The 25,368-nt window shown below is 53.5% G+C and overlaps 1 protein-coding gene across 21 annotated transcripts in view; it reads right to left on the bottom strand.

Moving 5' to 3' along the window:
* Positions 1-24,520: 24,520 nt before the first annotated feature.
* The window catches only part of DYSF (dysferlin), a 220,588-nt gene continuing 219,740 nt past the window's right edge, over positions 24,521-25,368 (bottom strand). For all 21 annotated transcript variants that reach the window (XM_043918350.1, XM_043918348.1, XM_043918352.1 and 18 more), the window contains one exon: positions 24,521-24,789. In XM_043918350.1, coding sequence (XP_043774285.1) covers positions 24,751-24,789 — 39 coding nt within the window. In that variant the 3' untranslated portion in view covers positions 24,521-24,750. The remainder of the gene's footprint in view (positions 24,790-25,368) is intronic.

Genomic DNA, 25,368 nt, shown 5'->3' with positions numbered 1-25,368 from the left:
TGTTTGGTATGCTTGTCAGTGTGCATGGGTTATGTGAGTATTGTGAATGTGTTACTTATGGGTTGTGTCTACATGTGTGCTTTTGTATATGTGTATGTTTTTGAGAATATGTTGCTATTCCACCCCCGACTAGCAATGTGCTCACCGGTGTTTCCTGCGCAATCCCTGGACTAGATGTGGCAGATTCTCAGCTTGCATTCTCAAGGGCTTGCATTCAGTGGGACAAGATTTCAAGCCTTCTGAGTCTGTGGCCAGTAGTCTTGACACACCTAGGAATCTGTCAAAAGTTCAATTCCCATAGGTGGCTTGGAAGAACAAGGAAAACAGGAACCTTTGTGTAGCCTTATGCCTCTAAGTTGTTCCCCCAACAAGTCCAAGCTCATGGGCTATTACTGCCAGCACACATCACCCACAGCTAATGCTGTCCCTCTATCCCAAAATCCTGTTTCCAGACCCCAGGTCCCTCAGCATACAAAGCACTAGTCCCTGCTTCCACCCCAACCACCAACTCCCAGGTCCACCTGCCCGACTCCCCTCCCCACACACATCCTTGCAGAGAACAAGAAGGGGGCACACCCTCAGAAAGCTCACCTTTCCACCTTCCACCTGAGCAAGCCTGAAGGGAAAAATCAAAGAGCAGCCTGAGGAAAGACCCTTCACCCCTGGGTGATACTTCAGCTTCCATCTCAACTCCATCCATCCATGAAGAAGAATTTGAGGCTTCAGGAATTTCTCTCAGTTCTACTGCACCCTGAAGCTAGGTAAGATTGTTAAAGGGTAAATGAGGTCACTCTAACTAGCTCTCAAGGCCTGTAAGGAGTTTAGGATCCCAACACACAAGTTCACACACCAACCCACACTGATGCCTTTAGCAGTCGCCCAGGTTTATCTCTGGGGGAGTGCTAAGTTCAAAGATCAGATAAATTTTCTGGCAGACTTGGGGCTGGTGGCCGACTGCCAGAGGTGTGGGAATGGCCCTGCAGGCGCGGGGTCAGTCAGGTTATTTTGACTCCTCAGCATGGGGTGAGGGGCCTTAGGAAGGAGAACTGTATCGTGTGGCAGGAGGAGACTCTCCGATGAGTGGGATTTGGCTTCGCCTTCCAGCTCAGAACAGGAGAGGGAGAAGGAGGACAAGGCAAGGAGCTGGAAAAGGAAGGGGGAGAAGGAGCCAGGGGAAAATAAATCTGGGGAAGAACCTATTTTAAAAGTCACTCTTTTGGGTTCCAGCTCTCCCCACCACACCCCAAAACCCAGGCACTGGGCCACAGGGTGTGGTGACAAGGTATGTGTGGTTGGTGGCAGGAAACCCTTAGGCAGCCAGTGCAGCTGGAAAGGCCAGGTGGGGAGGGGTGTGTGGGGCCAGGCAGAGGTCACCAGAGCCAGTCCCCTGTCTCACTACCATGATTGCCTCTAGACCGTTGTCTTCAAACTTTTTGATAGTGACACATATTTTATGTCACAACCCAAAGTTTACCCCCAAAAAACACTTGCTTAGGTTATCCTATATTTTCAATTCTACTCTTTTTTTTTTTAATGGTGATTGCAAATCATGGCATCATCTTCACAAACCACTATAGTCATCACCTGTGTTTCTGAAAAATCACTGCTCCAGACTAGTACTTTTGAAACCTTAATAAGCCTGCCTATAAATCACCTGGGAGCTTGCTAAATGCAGATTCTGGTTCAATAGGTCTGCAATGGGTCCTGAGAAGCTCCCAACATGATGCCATGCTAGTCCTCAGATCTGGGAGTAAAAGACTCCAGACTACAACTTCCTGGACAGCGCCCATTTCAGCAAAAAGGCTAGGAGTTTGGTGCATGCCGAGTGAAAGGGGAAGAAGAGGGTTATCCCACTGAGAGCTGTCCATCACTCGGTCTCCAGACAAGGCTACAACTGAAATGTTGCAAAGGCCTGATGGCATATGATGGCAAAGAGCTGCCTTCCGGGGACCTAGGTTGAACTACTGTGATCTGGGAGCCACATGCAGATTTAGCTGCCAGTCTGAGCTTCCCAAAAAATGAAAGAAGGAAGAAATTTGTAGGTTTGAGAGACCTCATGCAGCACTCTAACAGGTGAGCTCAACAATGTCACAAACTGGAATTACTCACTGGAGATGCAAAATAACCAGTAAAGCTGTCTGGTTATTGTTCTCTAGGTGGAACAGTAAGTAATGCTGAACTTCCTTCCCCATGGGTACTCAAGTTAGAAGAAACTTTGCAACGACTGACTAGAACAGAGGATCGCAAATACAGCTCCTAAAAACCCCAGCTTGGCAAAATCAATCAAAAATGAGTTTTGAGGTCACATGTGTTTGGGAAACACAGTCTCATTCTAGAGAATTCTGTTCACAGTGAAAGCCTGTGAGAAGACCTTCAGTCAAGAACCCTATTTAATTCATTTAAGTTCCCAAACTTACTCAACGTTGAAACTTTTTCTTAACCTATTGTTATGGACTGAATTATGTCACTACAAAACTTCTGTGTTGTAACTCCCCTAACCCCCAGTGTGGCTGTGTTTGGAGATAGGACCTTTAAGTAGATCACTATGGCTAAATGAGGTCATAGGAATGGAGCTATTATCCCGTAGGACTGATGTTCTTAAAAGAAAGGGAAGACACACACTCTGTCTTTCTCTCCAGCTGGTTGCACACAGGAAAGGCCTCATGAGGACCCAGGGAGAAGGTGGCCGCCTACAGGCCAGAAAGAAAGGTCTAATCAGAAGCCAATCCTAACAGCATCTTGGTCTTGGACTCCAAGCCTCCGGAACTTTGAGAAAATACATATTAGTTCTTTCAGCTGCCCAGTCTGTGGTGCTCCGGATGGCAGTCTGAACTAACCAGCACATCCTACAAGGCGGCATGGAACTCACCTTAGGAATGCAGGAGGTGAGCTGTGTTCTTCATTCCCCTGATCTCCAGGGAGACTTATGAGTTTCATGTAGATAGGAAATGGACTATGGTTCCCATTTTAAAGGTTAAGAAACTTTAGTTCATGAGCATGAAGTGAGTAGCCCAAAGTCATACAGCTGGGCAGAACTGAGCACACGAAATTCAAACTCAGTACTGATTGAGTGGGGAGACAAGACCCCATTTGTGGAGGCTGCCATCCATGTGCCTGGTTTGATCCCCACCCCTCATGATGATTGGGTCTCTCCCTAAGCACAAGACTGCGGGCATGCTCAGCCACCTCAGGCATGTCCGACCCTGTGTGACCCCATGGAGTGTAGCCCACCAGGCTCCTCTGTCCATGGGATTTGCCAGGCAGGAACACTGTAGTAGGTTGCCATGCCCTCCTCCAGGTGATCTTCCCAAGCCAGGGATCGAACCTACACCGCCTACATCTCCTGCATTGAAGGCAAGTTCTTTACCCACTGAGCCACCTGGGAAGCCCAAGACTAGGTAGTAAGAAAAGTAGTCCTTGATCCAAGAAAATTTCTTGGAGAAGGTAGATTCTATAAGGGGGCATGGAGTGGTCATGTTTGAAGTAACCAGCAACCAAATTGAAGAGAAGCGTTGATGGCAGGAAATTAAGTACTAAGTTGAGGACCTACTATCAGACCAGCTGGGCAGTGAGGGTTACTGTAGACCTTGAGCAGCCGGGCCATGACAAGGTCTTTCTTGGTGCAGGTGTACTAAATCATTGCCTGGTCCATGCCAGGGAGAAGCCTGGATCTGGGAGGCCCAGGATCCCAGCCAGTAGCACAATAATTCTGCAGAGGTAGTTCATAGAGTAGGGTAGGGGCTGCTAGCTTCATCATTCTCTCCCCATGCCAGTCCCCATGACCTTGCCACCTAGGGTGGGGACATTGGGCCCCGGGGCTGGTTGGATTTTCCAGGCTTTGACATTTAGAGCTGGTCCTGGCAACCAGCGTCTTCCAGACTGCTGCTGGGGAAACTGACAATGAGGAGCGGAGGGTGGATGGAAAAACTAGTTAAGGCACTAAAGGCATACACACATACACGGCTAGGATGGCTGCTGGGCAGGCAGGCTTTCTCCCCACATGCATAAGTGAGCACTGGCTCAGTGCTCTCATTTCCATGCATCCTCCCAGACCAGCTCATTCAGCCCAGAATTGTCATCACGTGAGGGGAGAGAGAAAGCCCCAAGGCAAACTCCAGAGTGACTGGCTAGGCCACCAAACAGGGCACCAGCTGGCCCTCCAAAAGGCAGTCAGTTGGCCCCTTTGGGATAATGATTCTGAGGTCTGGGGAGTCCTAAGGCTCTTCGAAGTGTCTTAGGGGAACAGAAGAGTACTGAGGGCCACCCTCTCACCATTACTCCCACCCAAACCCAACTTGGGAGCAGAGGTGCTGATCAGCAACTTATACTTTCATTCCCCCCGACTCCAGGCAGGACCAGAATTATCAGAGGAGACAGGGCAGGGTAGCAGTGCCTCTACCACTCTGTTTAATGCTCAAGGCAATGCTACAAGTTACGCATGGCTTTCCCATTTCATAGGACACAAAATGAGTCAGGAGGACATGAACTAACTTGTCTGTCCCCGGCCACACAATCAGAATCTTCCATCTCTCCTGGGGTAGCAGCAATTCTAGCACCTACCGGTTACTGGAGGGAAGATTTAAGTAGGGCCACCACTATCCCTCACCAGGGAAACATCACACATGTTCTGTTCTAGAGAGGCTGCAGAGCCCAAGGACTAAGAACAAAGGCTGCAGGGACTAGAGTCTTGTCTCCATCGGCCTCTTACAACCTACATGAATTTGAACAAGACATTCAACTGCTCTGTTAAATGGGGATAAAAAATAGTTTCTATCTCATAGCCTTATTGCAAGATTAATGAGTTAGTATTTACAGAGTTCTTACAGTAGTGTCTGTCTCCTCCTCAGTGTATATGAACAAATGTTTAATGAATTCATCTGTGTCTATGTGGCTCAAGTCCCTGAAGCTGGTAGAAATCAACAGACCAGAAAGGAGAATCACTGCAAGGGGTGAATCTGAGTTCAAGCTTGGGCCACTTACCATGACCTGGGATGTGACCCTTTCTGCCACTCATTGCGTGATGATTCGGGCTGGCAAATCCTACAAGGAAGTCTGCTGAGATCAAAGTCCAGCTCTGCAAAGCCCCCTTTCTGAGCTAGCTTTCTCCCTCACACACCCTTCTTGGCCACTACACTTGTACAGAAGGCAAACACCTGGGTGCTGATCAGTCCTCTCAAGGGGGCCCAGGAGGGAAGGACCTAGGCACAGGGAGGTGGCAGGGGTCCGGAGCCCAGGCTCCCTGGTATTGGCAGATGGGGCATCCAACCTCCTATCTCCTGGGCTGCGGCCACAACTCACCTCCCAGGCTTCCCTGCAGAGCAAGGCCCCTCCTGTGGCCTCCCACCCTCCCTCAGCCGAAGAGCCTGCTTCTCCTTTCCTGGTCCTGGCTGCTGGAGGCCCCAGGAGGGGCTGGAGTTCTGAACCCCGATGTCTTTCAGGTGTGGGGGGAGGCCCAGCCGGATGGGCAGGTGTGGGGAGGGCCAGAGCAGCTGCAGGGTGTCTGGAAGGCATTTGGGCAGCTAATGAGCTTGGGATCTAATTAAACTATTGGAGGAGGAATCTGGGCCCAAGCCATGCGGGGCAGGAAGTGCAGGCCCGAGGGCCTGCCTGGCCTGGCTAAGAAGGAGGAGCGCCTGAGGAGCAGGGGCCAAGGGGGTCCACAACTGCAGCCCTGACTCACCCTCCCCAGCCCCACCTCTTCCTCTGGGCCCTAAACCGCTTGGATTCTGAAGTGGTTGGGACCTCAGCACCCTCCACTCCTCTCTGCAGACTCAGCCCTGGCCTGAGGGCTGGGGGCTGCAGAGGTGGTTAGGGATGAAGACCAGGACTCAGATCAGCTAAGACCAAGGTGTTTCCAAGGACTAGAGATGAGAGGGCGGGGTCTCACAAAACAGAAAGGGAAGTTTCACCAAGTGGCTACCATGAAAGCAGGCGAGCAACCGAGAGGAGTCCCTGAGCGCTGAGGACGTCAGCCTCCACATTCACGGCCCGTCACTGGCACCTCCCTGTCTGTCAGCACTGCAGCCAGCACCACACTCACCAGCATCCCTGTCTGTATCTCAGTCGACCGTCGGAACGCTGCTTACTGGCCCTCAATGCTCTTGAGAACTTCCCCTCGACGGCCCTCCACCTCCTTCCTATCACGTGGCCCTGGGCCCAGCCTCCTGCTCCGGGTCCAGCAGCCCCCAGCTTCCTCGGGCACAGTCTGCATTTAACACATGCTCCCACCCCTGTCAGTGCCCTGGACACAGATCCTCAGACCCCAGGGGGACTCAGGAGACAGTCAGGTGATGTGGATCCCCAGGGTCCATACCAGACAGACATGGCCCTGGCATTGTCCTTTCTGAAGCCTCTCTATCCCTCAAATCTGGATTTACCTGTCACCTGGACCGAGAAACGTCCCATGGAGAAGATGCTTCCAGATAACTGGCTCAGGACCCCAGTGGTCTGGGGAAGGGTCTGTTCGGTTCCCTCCCCCACGCCCCTGCCGCTCCACCATCCCTTCCCATCTGCTCCCAATAATTCCGGCTACCACCTCCCAGCATGCCTTTCACCTCCCGGCCCGCGGGAGATGGAGCAGACACGACGCCCCAGTCCTGGTCCCTGACTCGGAGTGTTAACGAGGAACAGGTTTTCACGCCAGCTGTGGACCGGGCCCTGAGATGGGAGTTTCCTCCCTCCTGCCTCCTCCTTTATTCTTCAAATGGCCCAATTTCCCCCACAGATGCTGGGGGTTGAGGGGAGAGAGGCAGGTGGAGAAAGTGAAGGCTTCGTTCTGCGGTGGAGGTGACAGGGAGGGGAGGGGAGGCGGAGAGCCTGGCGAGGAGAGGGGGCGCTTCCTCGGGAGGCATGAGGGGCAGCGAAGGAGGTGGCTGAGGGGCCGCGGCCCAGAGGTGAGAGGCCAGGTCAAACAGAGGACAGAGTCACAGTCCTGGTGGGGGCAGACCGAGGGGAAATTTGGGCAGTGAGTCCCTCGCAGCCCAAGACGTCCCAGCCCTCGGTCTCAGCTCCCGCCTCACCCCATCCTCCACCTGCCACAAGCCCTGGGCCAGGAGTCTCTCCCCAGAGCCTCCAAGGGAACCCCACCTCCAGGAGGACCCACCACCCCAGGGCACTGAAGCCACCCCACAGGGTACAGGGATGCTCGCCCACCCAGAGCCCTGCGTCTGCCTCCCCGAGGGCAGATCAGTCTCTTTTTTCTGCCCTCCTTGCACAAGCTCTTGTACCCAGCACACACTCAATAAACGCCCATTGACTGAGTGAATGAATGAATGAGAGGACGGTACTCATACAGACTGGCGGCCTGGGAGACAGAGCAAGGAGCCCCGCTTCCTGCTCTCCCTGACTGGGCTGTGCAGACTTAGGCAGCTTCCTTGCCATCTCTGGCTTCAGGGGGGGTTGGACTAGATGAGCTAGGAGTGGGGGTGCTGCTGTCTCCCTTACATGGCAAGATCTGAAGTGCTGGGGCTGAAAGGTGCCCAGGAACTGCTTTACTCAGCTGTTGGGGTGCTTCTGGGAGGGGGTTGAGCTGACTCTGCAGGTGGGAACCTAGATGGAAGGGAGGGGACAGGGCAGAGCTACTCCTGCCCCGGAGGAGGCTCCTGCTGGATCCATCCCGCTTCATGTGTGGACTGAGGCTGAGTCCACACATGTCCACAGCGTATATGCAGACCGACCTTGACCCCCAGGAAGGAGAAACTCCCCAAGTGCTGGCTCACTGGTACAGGATGTATCAGTGCCTGGGACCACCCAGTTCTTGGTGTCTGACTGCATTCTCTCCTGCTGTCCAACCTAATTCAAAGGATCAGACAAGAGCAGAGAGTATAGGAAGGCTGCCCTGCGCTCTTCTGTTTCCCCGATCCAAGACACCATGTGTTTAGGGACACACATCCTGCCACTCAGCCACTGTGGGCACGTAAGGACTCATGGCGCACACTGTCTGTGAGATAATAGAAAATATACCTTGGTTTCTGCCCCTGGTTCCTGGCCTGGAGCTCCTGAAACCCTTGTAAATTCTTAAGTGATTATCACAGTAGCAGCATCTTTTGTTCTAATGAGGAAACTCTGAGTGAGCTCCTGAATGCCTTCTGGATGGGGCTGATCACTGGAAAGACCAAACCATAATCAGAAGCTTGGAAGTTTCAGCCCCATCTCTCATCTTCCACAAAGAGAAAAGGTGCTGGCGATGGCGTTAACAAGTGAGCATGCCTACACAGGGAAGCCTCCATACAGCCAACAGGATAGGGTTTGGAGGGCTTCCAAGGTGGCAAGCAAAACCACATACAGAAAGGATGTCGCCCCTCAACTGCACAAGAACCTACTCCTGTACCCTCCCAGACCTCACCCTAAGAGTCTCTTCTTCCAGCTAGTCATCCGTATCCTTTATAAGGTCCTTTAAGAAACTGGTCAATGTCAGAAAATATTTCCCTGAGTTCTGTGAGCTGCCCTAGCAAATTAACCTCCAACCTGAGGAGGGGTGTCATGGGAACCTCCAATTTGTAGCCAAGTTGAACAGAAATTGTGGGTAACCTGGAGACCTACTACCTGTAGTTGGCATCTGAAGTGGGGTGGGAACAGTTTTGTGGGACTGGGCCCTTAATCTGTGGAATGTGACACTGTCTCCAGGGAGATGTGCTGTGATGTATGTGTTCAGTCGCTCAGGCATGTCCAACTCTTTTCGACCCTATGGACTGTAGCCCTCCAGGCTCCTCTGTCCATGGGATTCTCCAGGCAAGAATACTGGAGTAGGTGGCCAGGCCCTCCTCCAGGGGATCTTCCTGATCCAGGGATCGGAACTACGTCTCCTGTGTCTCCTGCCTTGCGGGTGAATTCTTTACCCTCTGAGCCAGGCAGATAGTATCAAAATTGAATGAAATTATAGGACTTCCACCTGCAGGCAGTTGCTTGGTGTGGGGGAGGCCTCTGCACATTTGGTGACTAGAAGTGTCAGAAGTGTTGTGTGTGAACAGCAAAGGAGACTTGCAGGAGAGACACTGAGCTTTTCCCTAGCCCAGAAGTAGACTGAACTGCGTTCTTCCAACACTCTCTCCAACATTCACTGCGCGTGTGCACAGCACACAGTGGATCAGATGGATCAGGCCCTGAGCAGGGCAGGGGCCGTGCGTGTGGAGCCTGGTCAAGGGTCACTGTCTGCTGGGCAGGCAGGCCTGGGTGGGCCCACAGCTGAGGCCGCTACCACCTCACCGGGGTCAACACAGTCATTTTGTAGAAGGAAAACCATCTGTGCCCAGCCCTTGCCCTTACCCCCCAAAGCCCTGTCCCCGCCATCTCTTTATCCTCCCTTCTCAACATCCCCCTCCTTCCTCCATTCCTGGTGGACTAGCCTACGTGTCCCCCCACTGAGAGGGTCCTCTAGGATCCCAGAGACCCCACTGAGAACTCAGCTTCATGCCCCAGCCACACAGAAGCCTGGGATTCTGTGCGCTGAGAAGACTGTGAGAACTTCCCCAGGCCCGGCTGCCTCTGGTCCAGGGTGCCCTTGCCAGACCAAAGGAGGAAGCAAGAGGCAAGCCAGCATCCCACTCCCGAGCTCTCCATGCAGGGGGCGGTCTCCAGGGCAGAGCGCCGACTTCACATGGACGGGGCAGATTCCAGGGCTCAGCTTCTCTGCTGTTCGTCTCTGCTCAGGGAGCCCGCTCACTCCTCAGAGGGCCAGGGGAGCCCAACACTGTTCAGAAAAGCCTCTCCTCTGGGCGACTCCTGGGGTCACTTTAAACCAGGGGCCTTAGGAGGGCAGTGTGCACCCCCAAAGGAGTGGTGCTCTGGTGGGCAGACAGAGGCTTTCTCAGAACCCCTGTAAACCCAACCCCTCGAGTGGGTCACCTCTTCCAGGAAGCCTCCCTTTTCATGGGGAAGGAACTCTCCCATGGCTCCCCTATCAGAGTGTGTCTCCTAAAGGAACAGGCCTGGCCACATAATTCACGGGTCCCAGGACAAAATTAAAATGAAGGGCCCTTTATTTATCGTGTGCTCCAGACACTGCAGTCGTGTCCAACTCTGTGCGACCCTATTGACTACAGCCCGCCAGGCTCCTCTGTCCACGGGATTCTCCAGGTGAGACTACTGGGGCGGGTTGCCATGCCCTCCTCCAGGGCATCTTCCCAACCCAAGGATCGAACCCGCATCTTCTGCATCTCCTGCATTGCCATTGAGCCACCAGGGCAGCCCCTTATTTAAAACTCATTAGGAATTTCAAGGCAGTGACCGCAGAAAACTAAACCAAGCTTGGGGTCTTCTCAGCACGGGGCCCAGGGCACAGGTCATCTTGCCTGTGAAGCTGGCCCTGTAAGGGAGAGATGATGCCTCGCATCCGATAAGGCAAGGGGCAAACAAATGAGAGACCAGACAGACACAAGGCGGAAGAGAAGGGAAAGACGCCTGGAGGTGAGCAGGGCAGGCCCTGGGCCAGGAGGAGGGACGCACAGGGTCACCTCCAAAAACAAGGTGGCCTTCACAGCAGCAGGGCTCCTCCACGGGGCCCCGCGGCCAGGCTCAACTCTGAAATTCGTGCTCTGCAGAGCGAGCGCTGGCAGGAACTCAAGTGGGAGAAAGTTGAGGCTGCGGAGGTGGCCTTGGTGGAAACATCTATTTTTACCCTGGCGGGGAGGCAGGTCAGCCGTGGCTTTGAATGAGTCCCAGAGAAGCCACCACAGGGCCCAGTGAGGGCCTGGGCTGGGACAGCTGTGGGGGAGTAAGGAGGAGGGTGGGCAGCCTAGGGTAGCTGAGAACCATCCAAGCAGCCCACCAAGCAACCACAGTTACCCCTGCCTCAGGCCAAGGAACAAGAGAGCCTGCACGGAAGGGACCGTCCTACCCTGCCAAGTGACAGAGTCTGGTCCTCACCCCCATGCCCAGTTCTACTCAAGGATCACTGACTGCCTCCCCAGGTCCTCGAGGATGCTCTGGGTCATCGAAGTCAGGAGAGCAGAAGGAGAAAGCAAGGGTCTCAGCTAACTTACATGATAGGGGAAGCCTGTCCTGTCACCCTCCGTTGGAAGTGGAAAGTGGGTTGTTCTTTAAATAAGGAGCTGGGAGAAGTGGTCACAAAGCCAGCGAGTGAAGCTCAGGCTGGGGAATCTGGGACTCTGTGCCAACCTGGCACACTGCCCCAGTGGCCCCCACCCGGCTCCTGGGTGAGGCTGGCTAGTCCCTGCCAGTGCTTCCAGCAGCCCTCCCTGAAAGGTGGATGCTGTGTGCTGAGGTGTTTATGTTACATAAACCCAACCACGCTCATCAAGACAATTTGTGGCTCCCCCTGAGTGAGGAAAATTCAAGCACCTTTTTATGCCAGGCCAGGCTGGGCTCCTGGCCACAAACCCTGGACCCACTTCTGACTCCTGGGTTCCCTTGGGCCCACTGCCAGCGTTGGGGGGGAGGAGGGACACCCCCGCTTGGCTCGCCTCTGCCCGCCCTGCGGGGCTGCCCTCAGGAAGGCAGGCAGGTGGCCCCTCAGGCAGCCTGAGCGAGAGAAGAATGTGGTCCCCTCCATCCCCAGCAACTTTAGTGCCACACCCAAAGGCCACAGGCCCTCTCCCCCTGTGGTATATGCACCTCAGCAAACACTTCTACATGCTTCCAACCACTTAACATTTATTATCTGGTTTAATTCAGGCCCAGTTTCCCACCCTTCTTCCCTGTCACTCCTGCCAGGTGGGAAGGCTGGGGCCAGAGGTCCTTGAGGCAGGAGCTGCCCCAGAGGCTGGGGCAGAGATGGAGAGGAGAGAGGTGAAAGGGGGTGTCCACACATGGCTGTACTGGGCATGCCCCACCCAGCCCTGCGGAGGGGCGGTGTCATCCACATCACTGCTCTGAAGGCTGGGGCCCTTGGAGGTGAGTGGTGCACGGCCTGTGCAGCCTTCTGAGGAGAGAGAGGCAGATCTGGGCTCCCCCAAAGGCATCGTCCATTCTTTGTAGGTCTTCTGGGCAGCCCTGAGGCTATCCTCTAAAGTCCTGCCTGCTCTCTGGGGCCCTGCAGATTTGGATCTAACTCATAAAAACCACAGCAACCTGGGTTCAGACAGTCATGGGAGGAGAGGAGGGCCTGGCCCCAGCGTGGGGAGGTGGGGAGAAAGCGGGATGCAGACAAATGGTTTTTACACTTTGAGTTAATGAGGGTCAGGCAGGGGCACCCACTGGCAGGAGGGGATAAATGAGAGGAAAAGTAATGGGGGCAGGAGGAAGAAGGGAGATGAGGGAGGGAGCAGAACACTTGCAGAGCCGTAAAAACCTCCTACAGACGCGCTCACAGACAGCAGAGGTGAGCCCCACACAAGCTTCCTGAGCCCCGCTGGGGGCCAGGCCTGGTGCTGGAGGCCCGGGGGCAGGGGTCTCCAGACCCTTTGATAGCACTAAAAAATCCGAACACTCTCAGTGTACGGCTATTTATCTCTCCATAAATTATAACTGCCATGAGCCGATGTTTAGGACAAGGTTCACTGGTACAGGCCTAATTTCAACCAGTTCTCTCAGTATCTCTGTTTCTGTCACTGACTTCTTGTCAGATCTGATTAAGTCCTCATTGCTGTGAGTTTGTTTTGCTTCCTAATGAACTTGTCAGTTGAGCCCTTGCTGGGACAGGAGATGTGTGTACCCACTCTGTCCGGCGTTTTTGCTTTGCATTGCTAGCTTCTCTTCGATCTGTTTTTCTTTTCTGTCTGTTTTGTTAACTTATCTTTAGCCAGAGTGTTTTTTGGGAAGGAATCTTTCTAAGCCAAGTGTCCTCTTTGTGAGGGTCACTTTAGATAAATCCAGGTAATGGAATCTGTCAATTCTCTTCACCAAGCTCACACCAAAAGCTAATACGCAAAAAAAAAAAAAAACGATAAACAACAGTGATGCTTCTAATACCCCATGACAAAAAACCCATGCCCAACTGCCATACAGCCTAAATGAAGTTCAAGGTCAATCTGAACACTGCAAATTGGGCAAAAGTGATGGCGATGATTTTATAAATATTTTCTTCCCTACCCCATTGAAGTATGGTGCACATCCTGAAGTATGTGGAGACCCACTGAGGCATAGGGGAAGGCATAAGCGATGGTGAAGACATTTTATTCCCCTCAAAGTCTTCGCCTAAGGAGAGAGAGGAAAATGCGAGAGCAGTATTTTTAAACTGAGTGTCTATCAAGTGTCACACTCTGCATTCCTGGCCTCTGGACCTCACACGCACTCTCCCAAGGGGGTCTGATGACTCCACGTTTGGTGTGCATGGAGCAGGGAGCAGGGCTACCCCAGGTCTCACAGATGGTGGTGAGAAAATCCTGAGAGCTGGCAGTCAAGTTCAGGCTGACCCCAGGAACCAGTGGGATGGTGAGCAGCAAGTGTGAAGGCTCTGAAGGAGACACAAACTATGACAGCAAAGTCTCTAAGCCTGCCCAGGTGGAGAAACCAGAGACAGCCTCATGAGGAGGCAAGAGGGGTTTGGACCATCAGTGACACTTGGACAGCCCCCCTGTCCATACGGCACTCCACACCCCTGGGTGTCCTCCCCTTTCCCACCAGCAGCAGCAGCATTCCTGCAAGGCTTGGGAGCATCTGTATTCTGCAGACTCTGAACCTTCCGCTCAGGGCAGGAGATCCTGGGCTCCCATGCCCCTCCCTGCTCTAGCATTTAGTTCCCCTCCCACCCCTCCCTCGCACTCTCTGCCCCAAGCCTGTGCGGACAGGCTAGAGGTCTAAAGTTTCCTTTCTCCAGAAGCAGCACCATTTATGGACACCTGTAAGGAAAACACAGTGTTCTTAGTTAAATCCTGTCTCCTCAGTCTTCCCAGTGACTCTACCTGGGCTTGGGGGTGGCTAAGACATCTAAAGGGCTCCTGATCCCTTCCTTCCGAGAAGGAAGCAGAGACCCACCCACCAGCCCAAACCCCTGTCCTGACCTCTGGCATCCAGAGGTGTCTTACCCTGCGTCATATCTCAAGAAGTTTCCAGACACATCAGATAGCCTCCTAGAATGGCTAGGGAAAAACCTTGTGGACAAGATGCTCAAAGAGGGGGTGGGGGCAGGGGGAACTACCTAAAAGTCCATCAATAGAGGCCTGGTTAAATAAACCCTGGCTTATCCAAATGATAGACTGTAATGGAGCCATAAAGCCGTGCGGTTGAGGCACACTCAGTGATGCGGATGGATAGTCACAGTATGGTGGTTGCAAACCACTATAAACAGTGAGGTCATATTTTTAAAAAATACTAACATATATTTTACGCTCACATGGAAAATTCTAGAGATACCCAAGTGCCAGCAGTGGTTCTTTCTGGGTAATGGGATTCGTTAGTGGCTCCTTTATACTCTTCCTTTTGCTAGCTGTTTTCTCAGATTTCTATAATGAACGTATATTACTTTTGTAATAAGACAAAAACCAATAAAAGCTATTTTTAACAATAGAATAAATAGTTACCCTTGCCCATCTGGAAGTAGCATGTTGCCTGAATTGGCGGCAGGGGTTAGAGTGGGCAGTGAGGAGTGTGAATGCTGGAAGCACATCCCCAAGCTGCCAACCCTGGGGAAGAAGCCAGCCGGGGGTCTGGGTCACCGCGGGCCCAGAGTGGCGGAGGCGCCCTCGTCAGTCCACATGGAGCAACAGGGGTGAACCCTGATGACAATGCTGAGACCAGGATTTCCAGATGAGGCGTGGGGGGGATGGCGACCAACCCCCAGGCAGAGACCAGTGTGAGCCGGCCCGCGAGCCCAGCTCAGCGCTGCCTCAGGGCCTTTGCTCTTGTGCCGCCCCGGGCCCGGGGTGCTCTCACCCTGGTTTTGCCTGCTCGCTCTTTCAGGTCAGCCAGTGTCGCATTTCCAGAGGGCTTTTGCCTCAAACCTGTTTGAAAAATGACGCACTGTTATTTCTATCTCTCCCTCTGCTTTATTTTTCCTCCAGCATTCATTCATTACTGCCTGAAATGATTTTTTCATCTGGCTCCCTGACAGAGAGCTTTTACAAGGGTAAGAATTCTGTGCTTACAGCAGAGCCCGGGCACGACAGGTGCTCAAAAGAAAAAATGCTTGCTGAGTGAATGAAAAACAGAAAACGTCACCATATCTAAGCCAGCTCCACACAAAGTCACCCCCACCTGCCTGCTGCCTCCCACACCTCCCACACCGGGCGGGGGCTCTGGGTCTGGTCAGGACATCACCAGTTGTGAAGACTGGGAGGTGTCGGCCTGGGGATGGGGCGCAGAGAGCAAGGACTCTGAATCGCCAAGGCTGGGTATACCCTCCCTTACCAAAATGTGGCCTGCCCGAGTCTCAGTTTTCTTGTTTCTAATGTGGGGCTCCAAATAGCTAGCTCTCACAGGTGTGGATTAAAGGTAACACTGTATCTAGCACAGGCTTCAGTAGCCAAGGGCTCCTCTCTGACCAACCTCTGACTTCATCCTCAACCCTGACTGAGGCTGGAAAGACCTGGGTCTTCCTAGGAGGCCCCTGCTCCCCGACTTTAATGGGAATAAGAAAGGAGAGAGGCAGGTGCCTCTCTGACCTGGTGGGATGGGGTCCCAGGCTTCTGAGGCAGCCTGACTGACTGGATACCGTGGGAGCTTCCTTGTTCTAAGACCCTTGGGGGAGGCAGGTAGTAGGGCTCCTCCAGGGCTGGCCAGAGGCTCACAGAGCCAGAGCGCTCTCTCTCTCTCTCTCTCTCTCTCTCTCTCTCTCTCTCTCTCTCACCCACCCACACACACACACACCATCCCTAGCTCCCTACTCCCCTCCCTCCTATTCTCTGCAGTGGAGGTGTTCCCTCCGGCCCATTTTTCTCATTCTTCTGGCTGCCAGAGCCTAACTGTGAAAATCCAGCTCTCCTTGGCCAGGCCTAGGTTAAGTAAAAGGCCCCAGAGGCCCCAGGGAAGGGGCAGACAGAGCCCCTACCTCTAGCCTGAGCCCTGCCCCTCCAAGCCTCTTCCTATGGGCCCCTTGGCTCCCCTTCAGTTTCTCTGTTCAAGGTCACCAGGACCACTCTTCCCTCCTAGTCTCAAACTCCCCGACTGTCAACACACAACCCGCCACCCCCCCATTCAAAATCGAATCTCCGCCAACTCATCCGTTCTCTTTCAAAACTAGCCTCACCTGACCTTCTTTGGGAATTCTTGTGGAATGCCCAGTTGCCACCCCCACCCCCTCATCCCTGCAGTTCCCTTGAAGTAACTCAGTTCCCCTCCCTGCCTCTGGAAGAATGAGATGAGAAGGCAGCTGTCACAGAGGAACAAGCTTCAGTGAGGGAGGGAACACTCTTTGTTCTCAGCCTGGAGCAGACAGACATGCCCAAGCCTCCCGCAGCCAAGAGAAGGCTATGACCGAGGAGAGACTGGCTGCCGTTTCCCTGAGTACCACTCCTCAAGGGGCCTCAGACAGACACTCTCAGGCTGAGACCCTATTATGTGTGTCTGAGGGAGGTGGGTCTGACTCCAAGGGGAGACTGTCCTTAGCAGAGCTCTGAAAGGGTGTGTGTACAAGCATTAAAGCCAGTGGGCAAGTGAGCAGCAGCAGCATCGCCCCACAGACAGACCGGCGCTGGCAGCCAAATCACCATCAGAAGTTTGCCTGCAAGGGTGAGGGGGAAAGTCAGGCTTTCACGGCCACAGGCCCTGATAGCCATGGCAGATAAAGAGGCTTGCCAAGGGGGCCACCAGTCAAGGTGAGTCTCCTGGTTCCCTCCCCGGGTGGGTGGACACATGTGCCACCAAGGTTGGCCAGGCCGTGGGACCAGCCGCCTCATGAGAGAGGCTTTGCCAGCCTGTGGTCTGACCCCACATGTGGTCATTTCCTTGCCCAGGTCTCAAGGGGCAGCTCTGCTTCCACCGGCTCCATGTTCTTGGTTGGTACCTGGCTGCTGCCCCAAAGCTCTGCCAGTGTGTGGTATCCAAGAGTGACTGCAACTCCTTCCTGGGTCCTGGACAGCAGGGGAGTGGGGTGCGGGAGGGCAGCAAGAGGGTCCCCTGGCCTGCCCCGCTTTCCAGGCTCAGCCACGTCCGTACTGGTCCCCTCATTTCAGTAGCTGGCAGAGAGTTATAATTGAATTTGCAGTCGGGCTGAGAATGAAAAAAGAAAACCCTTTACATGTCTGGGATTAATTTATCCCTGATGATGGCCACATTCACACGCTCTTTTCTGCTTAGGTTTCCAGAGTATATTCTGGCCAAAAATGTGAAACACACATGCACACACACACGCGCATGCACACACATACACACACACACAGAAGCATGTGTGTCCTGAGCGCACAGGCATGCGCCTCTGACTGTGACTGCGTGTACGACCACGTCCCAGAGAGCATGGGGCTTCCTGGGTGGGTCCAAGTGTGACTGGCCCTGACCATCTGCCCAAGGGGTCTCTATGGGGTGGGGTCTCTTAGGGGTGTCTCTAGTGTGCACTACTATAGGGATCCCCATTCTGGTCACTGGTGGGGGACTGTGTTACCCAGCCCCTCCCAAGGTGGCAGGCAGAATAGCTGAGGTCTCGATGCTCTCCAGGAAAGGAAAGCCCAGACGTGGTGGCTGAGACAGCCCGTGTGGTGGGTCCTGCTCGGCTGGCAGGACAGCTGCACTTTCCCACATCCACAGAGCAACAAGCCCTGTTCCTGCCGAGGGAAGAAATGGGGCCACTGTCACCCTCACCATGGAGGAGTCCCCCAGAAAGGGGAGTCCCCCACCTGCCCTGTCTTCTTCAGCCCTCTCCCTCATCCCAACACCCCAGGCAGCTCAGAGCTCCTCTTCAAAGGGAATGGAGCACTCACAATGTGCCAGGCACTGAGTGTCACCTCAGGAGAGGCCCCCAGAGGCCCTGGTGGGCTCCTGACCCTGCCCTGGGAAGGGGTGACCAGGCTCCCACCCCAGACCCTGGATGGAAACGTGGGGAACCAGCCAGGCTAGGAGTGGCACTCAGCTGCTCTGCCCGGGAGCTGAACCAGCCCTGGCGCCCTGCTTCACCCCAGCCCAAACACACCCTGGCCAGCCCTGCAGAGTGATGGGGCATGGGGCCCGAGGTAACTGATGGAGCCTATGAGGAATTACTGGGTTTCCAGGGAAATGTGATGTGAGGCTTCCCTGAGCAGATGTGGGGTGGCCAGACCAGGGAGGTTGCCCCTCTCTTCCTCCCATATTCTGTGTCTGACCAAATAAGCCAGGGAGCCAGTGTGGAGGACAGAAAAGAGCCGGCTCCGAAGGACTGAGGGCAGCTGAGGCCATGCTCCATCCAGCACGTGCAAGAAAGGCTCTGGTCTCTTTCTTGCCCCCACTGCACTTCTGTGTATCTCTCTGCCTCTGTCTCCCACCATGAATCTGTCTCTTTTTACATCTGCCTCAACTGTCGTCCATCTTTCACACACGTGTGTGCATGCACACACACACACACACATACGCACACCATGAAACACCAAGACCAAAACAAAGGCAGAGACACAGCATGAAGCCCACACTGGGCCAAGCCGCAAGGCCCTGAAACTGCAGCGAGACGTCCCCAGAGGACAGGATGGAGCAGCAGCAAGCCGGCAAGGAGGGAGAGGGAGGCTCCCGCTCTTCATGTGGGAGTTTCAGCCACATTTAAGGGCCCGCCTGGCAGCAGACCCTGGCCCTTACCCTGTTCTCATCCAAGAGCAAAAAAAAAAATGTTTCCTGGGCTGTCCCCACGTCCCAGGCAGGGGATGCCCACCTGGTTCCCTGGAAATCCCCTAATCCTGCATTTATGAAACACGTGGAGAGAGGATTGAGACAAGTTTGCATTCCCTGGGGGCAGGGGCAGTGGGGAGGGGGCTGCAGGCCAGGGCTGTGCTTACAGTTAGCTCTTCCTGTCTGTCCAAGCTCCCTGTCACCCCAGCCTGGACTGTCCACAGAACCCTGGAAAAGGAACATAAAATGATGTGTGTGTACATGCATGTGTGTGTCCGTCCGTGTGTGTCCACGCATGTGAGCAGAATATCTCTCTTCAAAACATCAGCAGAGAGAATAAAGGCCGGGAACTGAGTATTCTGCATTTAAAAGGCGTATGAAGTTTTACTGAACCTTTTTTTTAAACAGATGAGAGTGATTCTCCACCTTGCAAAAGAATAGGTCTCAAACGCTGAAAACTAACCAAATTTCACAACATAAAAATCCAATTTGCCATGGCTCCGAGGGCCTGCCTATTTACAGAGAACATGCAATGAAACACTCAGTAAAGTCCCTTTAGTGAAGGAAGCAGACATCTCATTAAGGACCAGGATGTGATTTCAGCCCTGGAGGCACAGGGTAGGGGTGGAAAGGGGGCGGGGACAGACAAGTGGGCCGGGGTTTCGGTGGCAGATGGGCACCAGGACAGGTCACAGGAGACCCCCTAGAGGAAGGCGCCACGCTGAAGCCTGAGCCACGGGCCAAAGCCAGACTTGTTCCGGATTCCACCTAGTAGAGCACAGGGAAAAGCAACAGGTGAGGCAGGAAAGACAGAAGGATCATCCTCTGAGAAGCCTGGGTCAGTGTGGTTGACCTCCCTTGTGAGGATGAGGGCTGGGAGAGGGAGCCACAGCTGGGTCCAGGGCTGGCTACCCGTGGACAGAGAACTGAGGCATGGGGAAGGAGAAGGCTGACGGGGCAGCACGTAGGTTCCGATGACCAACCTGCTGGGGGCCTGATCGTAAATGGAGGTGGCGGTGCTGGGAAGAAAAGTAGCTTGATCCAGAGAGATTCAAGAGCCGGGAAATTTGTGGGAAATGCTGATGTTTGGGATATAGGCTTAGGAGGAGGTAGGACTCAAGGATGCCTCCCACACGCTGAACTCCAGTAATGGGGCCCATGGAGGGAACAGCAGGGCAGAACCTGTTCTCATGGAGGACAGAGATGTCGAGCGGGAGTGGTAGGCGGGGATTGAGTTTGCAGCGCTTGTTAAGTCCCTCTGCGGGAGGTGCCCACTGGGTAAGCAGTTGGATAACACAGCTGCAGCACAGGGCAAAAATGGGGCTCAAGGTAGGAGCTCCAGGGTCGGTAGCCTGGAGAGCAATCAGAGCCACAGGAGTGAGTAAGGTGGCCGAGGCGGTGTGCAGAGTAAGAACGAGGGCCCAGGTAAGAGCTGGGGAACACTACAGACTAACGGAGAAGGCAAGGCCGGAGACGAAAGAGGAATATTGGTCAACTGTGGTGCCATGGAAGCCAAAAACCGCAAGTGTATCAAGAAGCAGAGCACGTGCAGTGCTTCCAGCCGCTCCAGAGAGTCGGGAGGATAAGCGTCCACAGATTTAACAACCAGGGGAGACAGGGCCCTGGTGTGAATTAGAAAAAGGTGCCCTTTCCTCAAGGTAGTTTACTTCTATCAGAAAACCGTAACACACTGATTTTATTAGAACAAAACACTTTACTGCCATCTGTGGGAAAATTGTTATAATAAATAATAAACTCATAATGTCTTAGATGTGGTGCCTGTACACGGCCGCCCTGGTTATTGGCAACTGCAGTAAAAACAGTCTTCAGGGGAGCAGAACGAAATCTATCAACAACGATGATTTGAACTGTGGGTAGCACACTACCCAACCAAAGACGGCTTTAACAATGAGGAATTTATGATCCCACATAACAAGACCTCTGGAAGTAGGGTAGTTCCAGAGCTGGTTCTTTCTTGACAGCTTCCTTGAGCATCAGGTCCTTGCCATCTTCTGTGTCAACTTTCTTTCTCTTTCCCCTCATTATCACGAGATGGCAGCCATGGCTCCAGGCATTACCTTTTTTCCATAACAAGATTAAAAGACAAAAGATGAAGGTTTGCCTCCTTGTGTGTTCTTTCTTATTTCTAACTTTTTAAGAAACTTTTCCAGCACCTTTCCATTAGTAATCACCACCACCTTCCTCTCACCTCATTGGCCATATATGAGTCACAAACCTCTTCCCAAACCAATCATCAACAAGGACAATTACTGTGATTGACTTGATTGAATACAACTCCTTCCCTGAGGACTGGGGCTGGGCTCCTTTCTCAGCACAAGGACACGGGGGCAAAGAGAGAGAATGACTGTTGAAAAGGAGACCCACTGACTCCGCCACAGGAACAAAGGCAGATAACAGTGGGTGGAGTGAATGCAAGGTAGGGACATGGAGATAGCAAGTGTAAATGATGCTTTCTAGAACTTTGTGAAGGGAGAAGAGACTGACCAGCAGGGAGACGTGAGGGCAGGAAGAGTATTTTGACAGCACCCCAAAGATGTCTGAAATATCTTGTCCAAGATGGACCTCATGAATGGTCCCACCACTCATGAAACCGGCGAGTGGGACTGCCCCGCCGCCCCCCACCCCCCACCCCAGCCCTAACGAGTCAATCCCCCAGGCCTGCTTGTTCTCACCACTCAGGGTCTCTGCAGCCCACAGTCTTTATGCTGGAGTTTCCAACAGCAGTGCCACCAGCAACCTTGGACTGGATAATTTGGGACAGGAGGGTGTGTCCTGTGATCTGAGGGATGTTTAGTAGCTCCTGGATGCCAGTAGCATGCTTACCTATTTATATTTATGTGCAGTCATGACAATCAAAACCATCTTCCAAGGATTTCCCTGGTGGTCCAGTAGTTAAGAATCCGCCTGCCAGTGCAGGGGATATGGGTTCAATCCCCGGTCCAGAAACTGAGATCCCACATGTCATGGGGCAACTAAGCCTGTGCACTGCAACTACTGAAGCCTGCATGCCTTAGGGCCCAAACTCTACAAACCTCAATGAGAAGCCCACACATGGCAACTAGAGAGTAGCTCCCACTTGCCTCAACTAGAGAGAGCTCATGTGTAGCAACAAAGACCCAGTGCAGCCAAAAATTAATTAATTAATTTAAAAAAACTTTTTTTAAACTGTCTCTGGATACTGTCAAATGTGCCCAAGGGGGCAAAACTCAGCCCTGGCTGAGAACAACAGCTCTGGGCCCTATGCACACTCCTACAGATCTTTAAACCATTTCTGGTCATGGTTAGTCTTTGCTCTCTCTGTTGTCTTTTCCACACCCAGCCCTTGACCTTGTCACCCTTTACCTATCTGTTTGCCTCCCCCCACCCTTTACTCAATTGTCAGCTCTGGAACCCTGTTAAGCCTGCTCAGCATTATATCTCTGAAGCCTAGCACCTTGACTGGTACATGGATGGCTCTATGTGTGTGTGCATGTATGTATGTATGTACATCTTGAATGACTAAGTGAATGAATGAATGACTCCTGCCCTGCCTTTCCGACCTTTGCCAATTGGCTCCTGGACTAATGGACCAGCCTTCTAAAACGGCCTCTACAGTTGGCCACACAGCATCCTGAGCATTTGTTCTCCACCACCTGTGATCATAGACTTGTTGAGAACTGAGTGAGACCATTGGACCCTCACCCTGTCAAAGGCCATAGGCTTGCACACCTTGAAGCTCCATCACGTGCTCCCAGAAGACTCCTGTCTCCCAAGACAAGCACTGAGAAGCCACGACTCTGACCAAGGCCAGTCCAGCTTGAGTTCTTTCCATGCCTCTTCTTCACCTCCAGAATGAAGTTTTAACTCCTCAGCTGCAGACACAGGCCCTTCAACACTCAGCCTTACCCTAAAGGATCTGGGCTCTTGGACAGCCAGAGTCTTGGTCTCTATCTCTACTGCCCAGCACAGCTTTCCAGTCTTAGCCACTGGGGGCAGTTCAATGCTCCACTCAGATGACATCCTTTCCCTGCCCTGGGGTGTCCTATCTCTGATATGCTCCTAAGAGTAAAAATTACCGTGGTTTCCTGATCCACTTTTCCCCCAACACTGGGAATTATGGGAGGTCAGGAGTCATAATAACTCACTGCTATATCTTCAGAACCTGCTCTAGGGCTGCTGTGTAGACTCTCTCAGTAAATATGTACTGGACACGATGTCCCCTCACCATCTGTTCCTCATTCCCCCTGAATTTTGCTTGGTGGCCTATAGGGCTCCAGGGAGCAGCTTTAACCCCAGACTCCAAAGGAATAGAGTCAGCTTTATACAGAAGCCAACTCTGACAAGGGCAGAGCAGAGAGAGAATGCAAAGTCTTGGTGACCTAACTGAGGAGCTGGCTCAGCCCTTGCCTGAAGCCAATCCTTCTGAAATTTCATTTCTGTAAAGCCATTATAGTCCTTTTACTAGTTTAAGTAATGGTTTCTATTATCTGCAACTCAAAGCAGCAAGAAAAAGCAAATGAATAAAGGAAATGGCAGTCCCACGTATGCATATATTTCCTCCAGCCTTCTTGCACCTGTAAGAAAAAGAGAACTTTCTTTCCAAGATAACACCCACCCCTCCTTCTCCAGAAGCTGATTCCATTAATTATCCCATTTTCTCTCTTGTATGTTTGACCCTTCCCTCCCTAGTGGATTCCTCCTCCCTACCTTCAGAAATTCTCAGGTCTCCCCAGACTCTAAAGCTTTCTCAGCACCTCCTGAAGCTGCAGGCCCACCTATTCCTTTTACCTCCAGTCCTTCCCATGGAATCACTGGTCCACCACCTCCATGGTGGATATTCATGGAAGGTTCATGACCCAGGAGAGATGGGTGACCCTGGGCCCTGCTACCTGTTCTGTGCAAGGAATGGCCACATGGCTCCTAGGTTCAGGTGTCAGGGTCTCAGGATGGGCCACCCAGGTTCTCAGGGCCCACAGTGAGCTGGACACCGAGCGCATCATCCATCAGAACCTCTCCTGAAGAGAGAACCACTCTGTGTTCAAGATGGAGCTCCCTCATCCAGGAGGGTTCAGGCCATCAGCCCCGTCCCAGTCACCTCTACTCCCACCAACCAGGTGGGATGAGGCAGGGCCTGTCTGGGTCCCAGCAGGCAGGGAAGAGCCAGAGGGGCTGGAAGGCTCACTCTGTGGCCTTGGGTCCTGGGCCACGGGAACAGCTCACAGCAGGAAACAAGAGAAGCCCTCCTGGGTAACAGGCGAGCAGGCCACCAGGCTGAGCTCCAGAGTTCCAGCCCCTCAGGCGACAGAGGCAGAGGCCTCTTTTTGGAAACAATGTTTTCATACTCTTTGGTTTTTCTCTAAGTGTGTTCTTGCTGCTCCTGTAGATGAAGCCTGATCCCTGCAAGAGATGTCAGACCAACAGCTAATGCGATGCTCGGATCACAAGAAAAGGGTGCGTTTGTCCAGCCCAGAGCAGGGCGAGGAAACAGGGAGAGAACCCCGAGACATCCCAAGAGTACAGGAGACAAGGTCACAGCCAGGAATCCAGCAGCTACCCCTGCCTGGAGAGTTTCTGGGGCTCCATGTGCATAAGTGAAACCTCTTCCAGGCGTGGTGCAGGTAACTGCCCAGCCAAGCAGAGAGAGGTGTGGGCGAGAAAGAGGAGATGCCAGAGGGAGGAGGGCGCAGGGCAGGGGGCAGAGTCCGGGAGCAGAACAAGCCGGGTCTCCAGGCAGGCCGACACTAAGCCTCAAAGCCCAGACCACCCCCACCGTTCTTGTCAAAAGATCCACAGCTCCAGTGGAACCTCTGAGCAGAGATGGCACACCCCACACCCCGCCCACCCAGACTCATCCCTGCACGTCACCCCACTCAGGGGCCACAGAGACACACACCAAAGCTGCTTTGTGGTTCCACCTGTTTTATGCTGAAATACACATGGGCTGATCCCACACGGTTCGGTTCAGGGGAGAAAGAAAGGATGACAGTGGCTGATCCCAGGGCTCGACGTCGCCAACACTTGGTGTGTGCGCCAGTCCATCGGCCCACCCCGGCAGGACGGTCAGGCTTGAACATCTGGAGGAGCTCTACCGAGTGGGGCAGAGGAGGAAGCCAGTCCTGGGCCCAGGAGTCCTCAGCTGAAGGGCTTCACCAGCTTCATGGCAGCATAGTTCTGGAGAGAGGGAGGGAGGAGGCAGGGACAGGTGATGACAGCTGCTGGGGAAAAGGAGCTGAGAAAGGACTCAGCCACCTGCCTGGACCTCGCACTCACCACCCCCGGCCACACTCCACACTCCGTGCTGCACCCTCCCAGCCTCGCCGTCACACCGCACTCTCCTGGGGGGCCATGGCGCCTGAACTGCTGTCTTCTCCCCCATCAATCAGGACCCACTCCCAGCTTCCGCTCTGCCAAGAGGACTCTGCCCTAGCCAGGCCAGGCCCAGCCCCTTCTATCAGACAGGTGGCCCGAAGGCACGGCTGGGATTCTCCCCACCCTCCTCCCAACTCCCCACACACAGGAACCCCGGGCTCGTTGGCCCCCATGCTCCTGCCCCAAAAGCAGAGAAAGAGGTGAGGGCAGGGGTGGTGTACAAGGATGACCCACAACACAGGCCAGCCCTGGAGACGGGTCACCCCTGATTAAGCCCTGGCTGCTGCAGGACTGACAGGAATCTCCCCTCCCCACTCCTCCCCCCTAAAACCATGAAAACACATACAACACAACACAGGGCTCCTAATTGGGACAGTATGT

This window comes from Cervus elaphus, chromosome 11 (genome assembly GCF_910594005.1).
Source record: "Cervus elaphus chromosome 11, mCerEla1.1, whole genome shotgun sequence".
Taxonomy (NCBI): Eukaryota; Metazoa; Chordata; class Mammalia; order Artiodactyla; family Cervidae; genus Cervus; species Cervus elaphus.
Note: the sequence above shows the minus strand (reverse complement) of the source record. Positions and strands in the feature narration are given on the sequence as shown.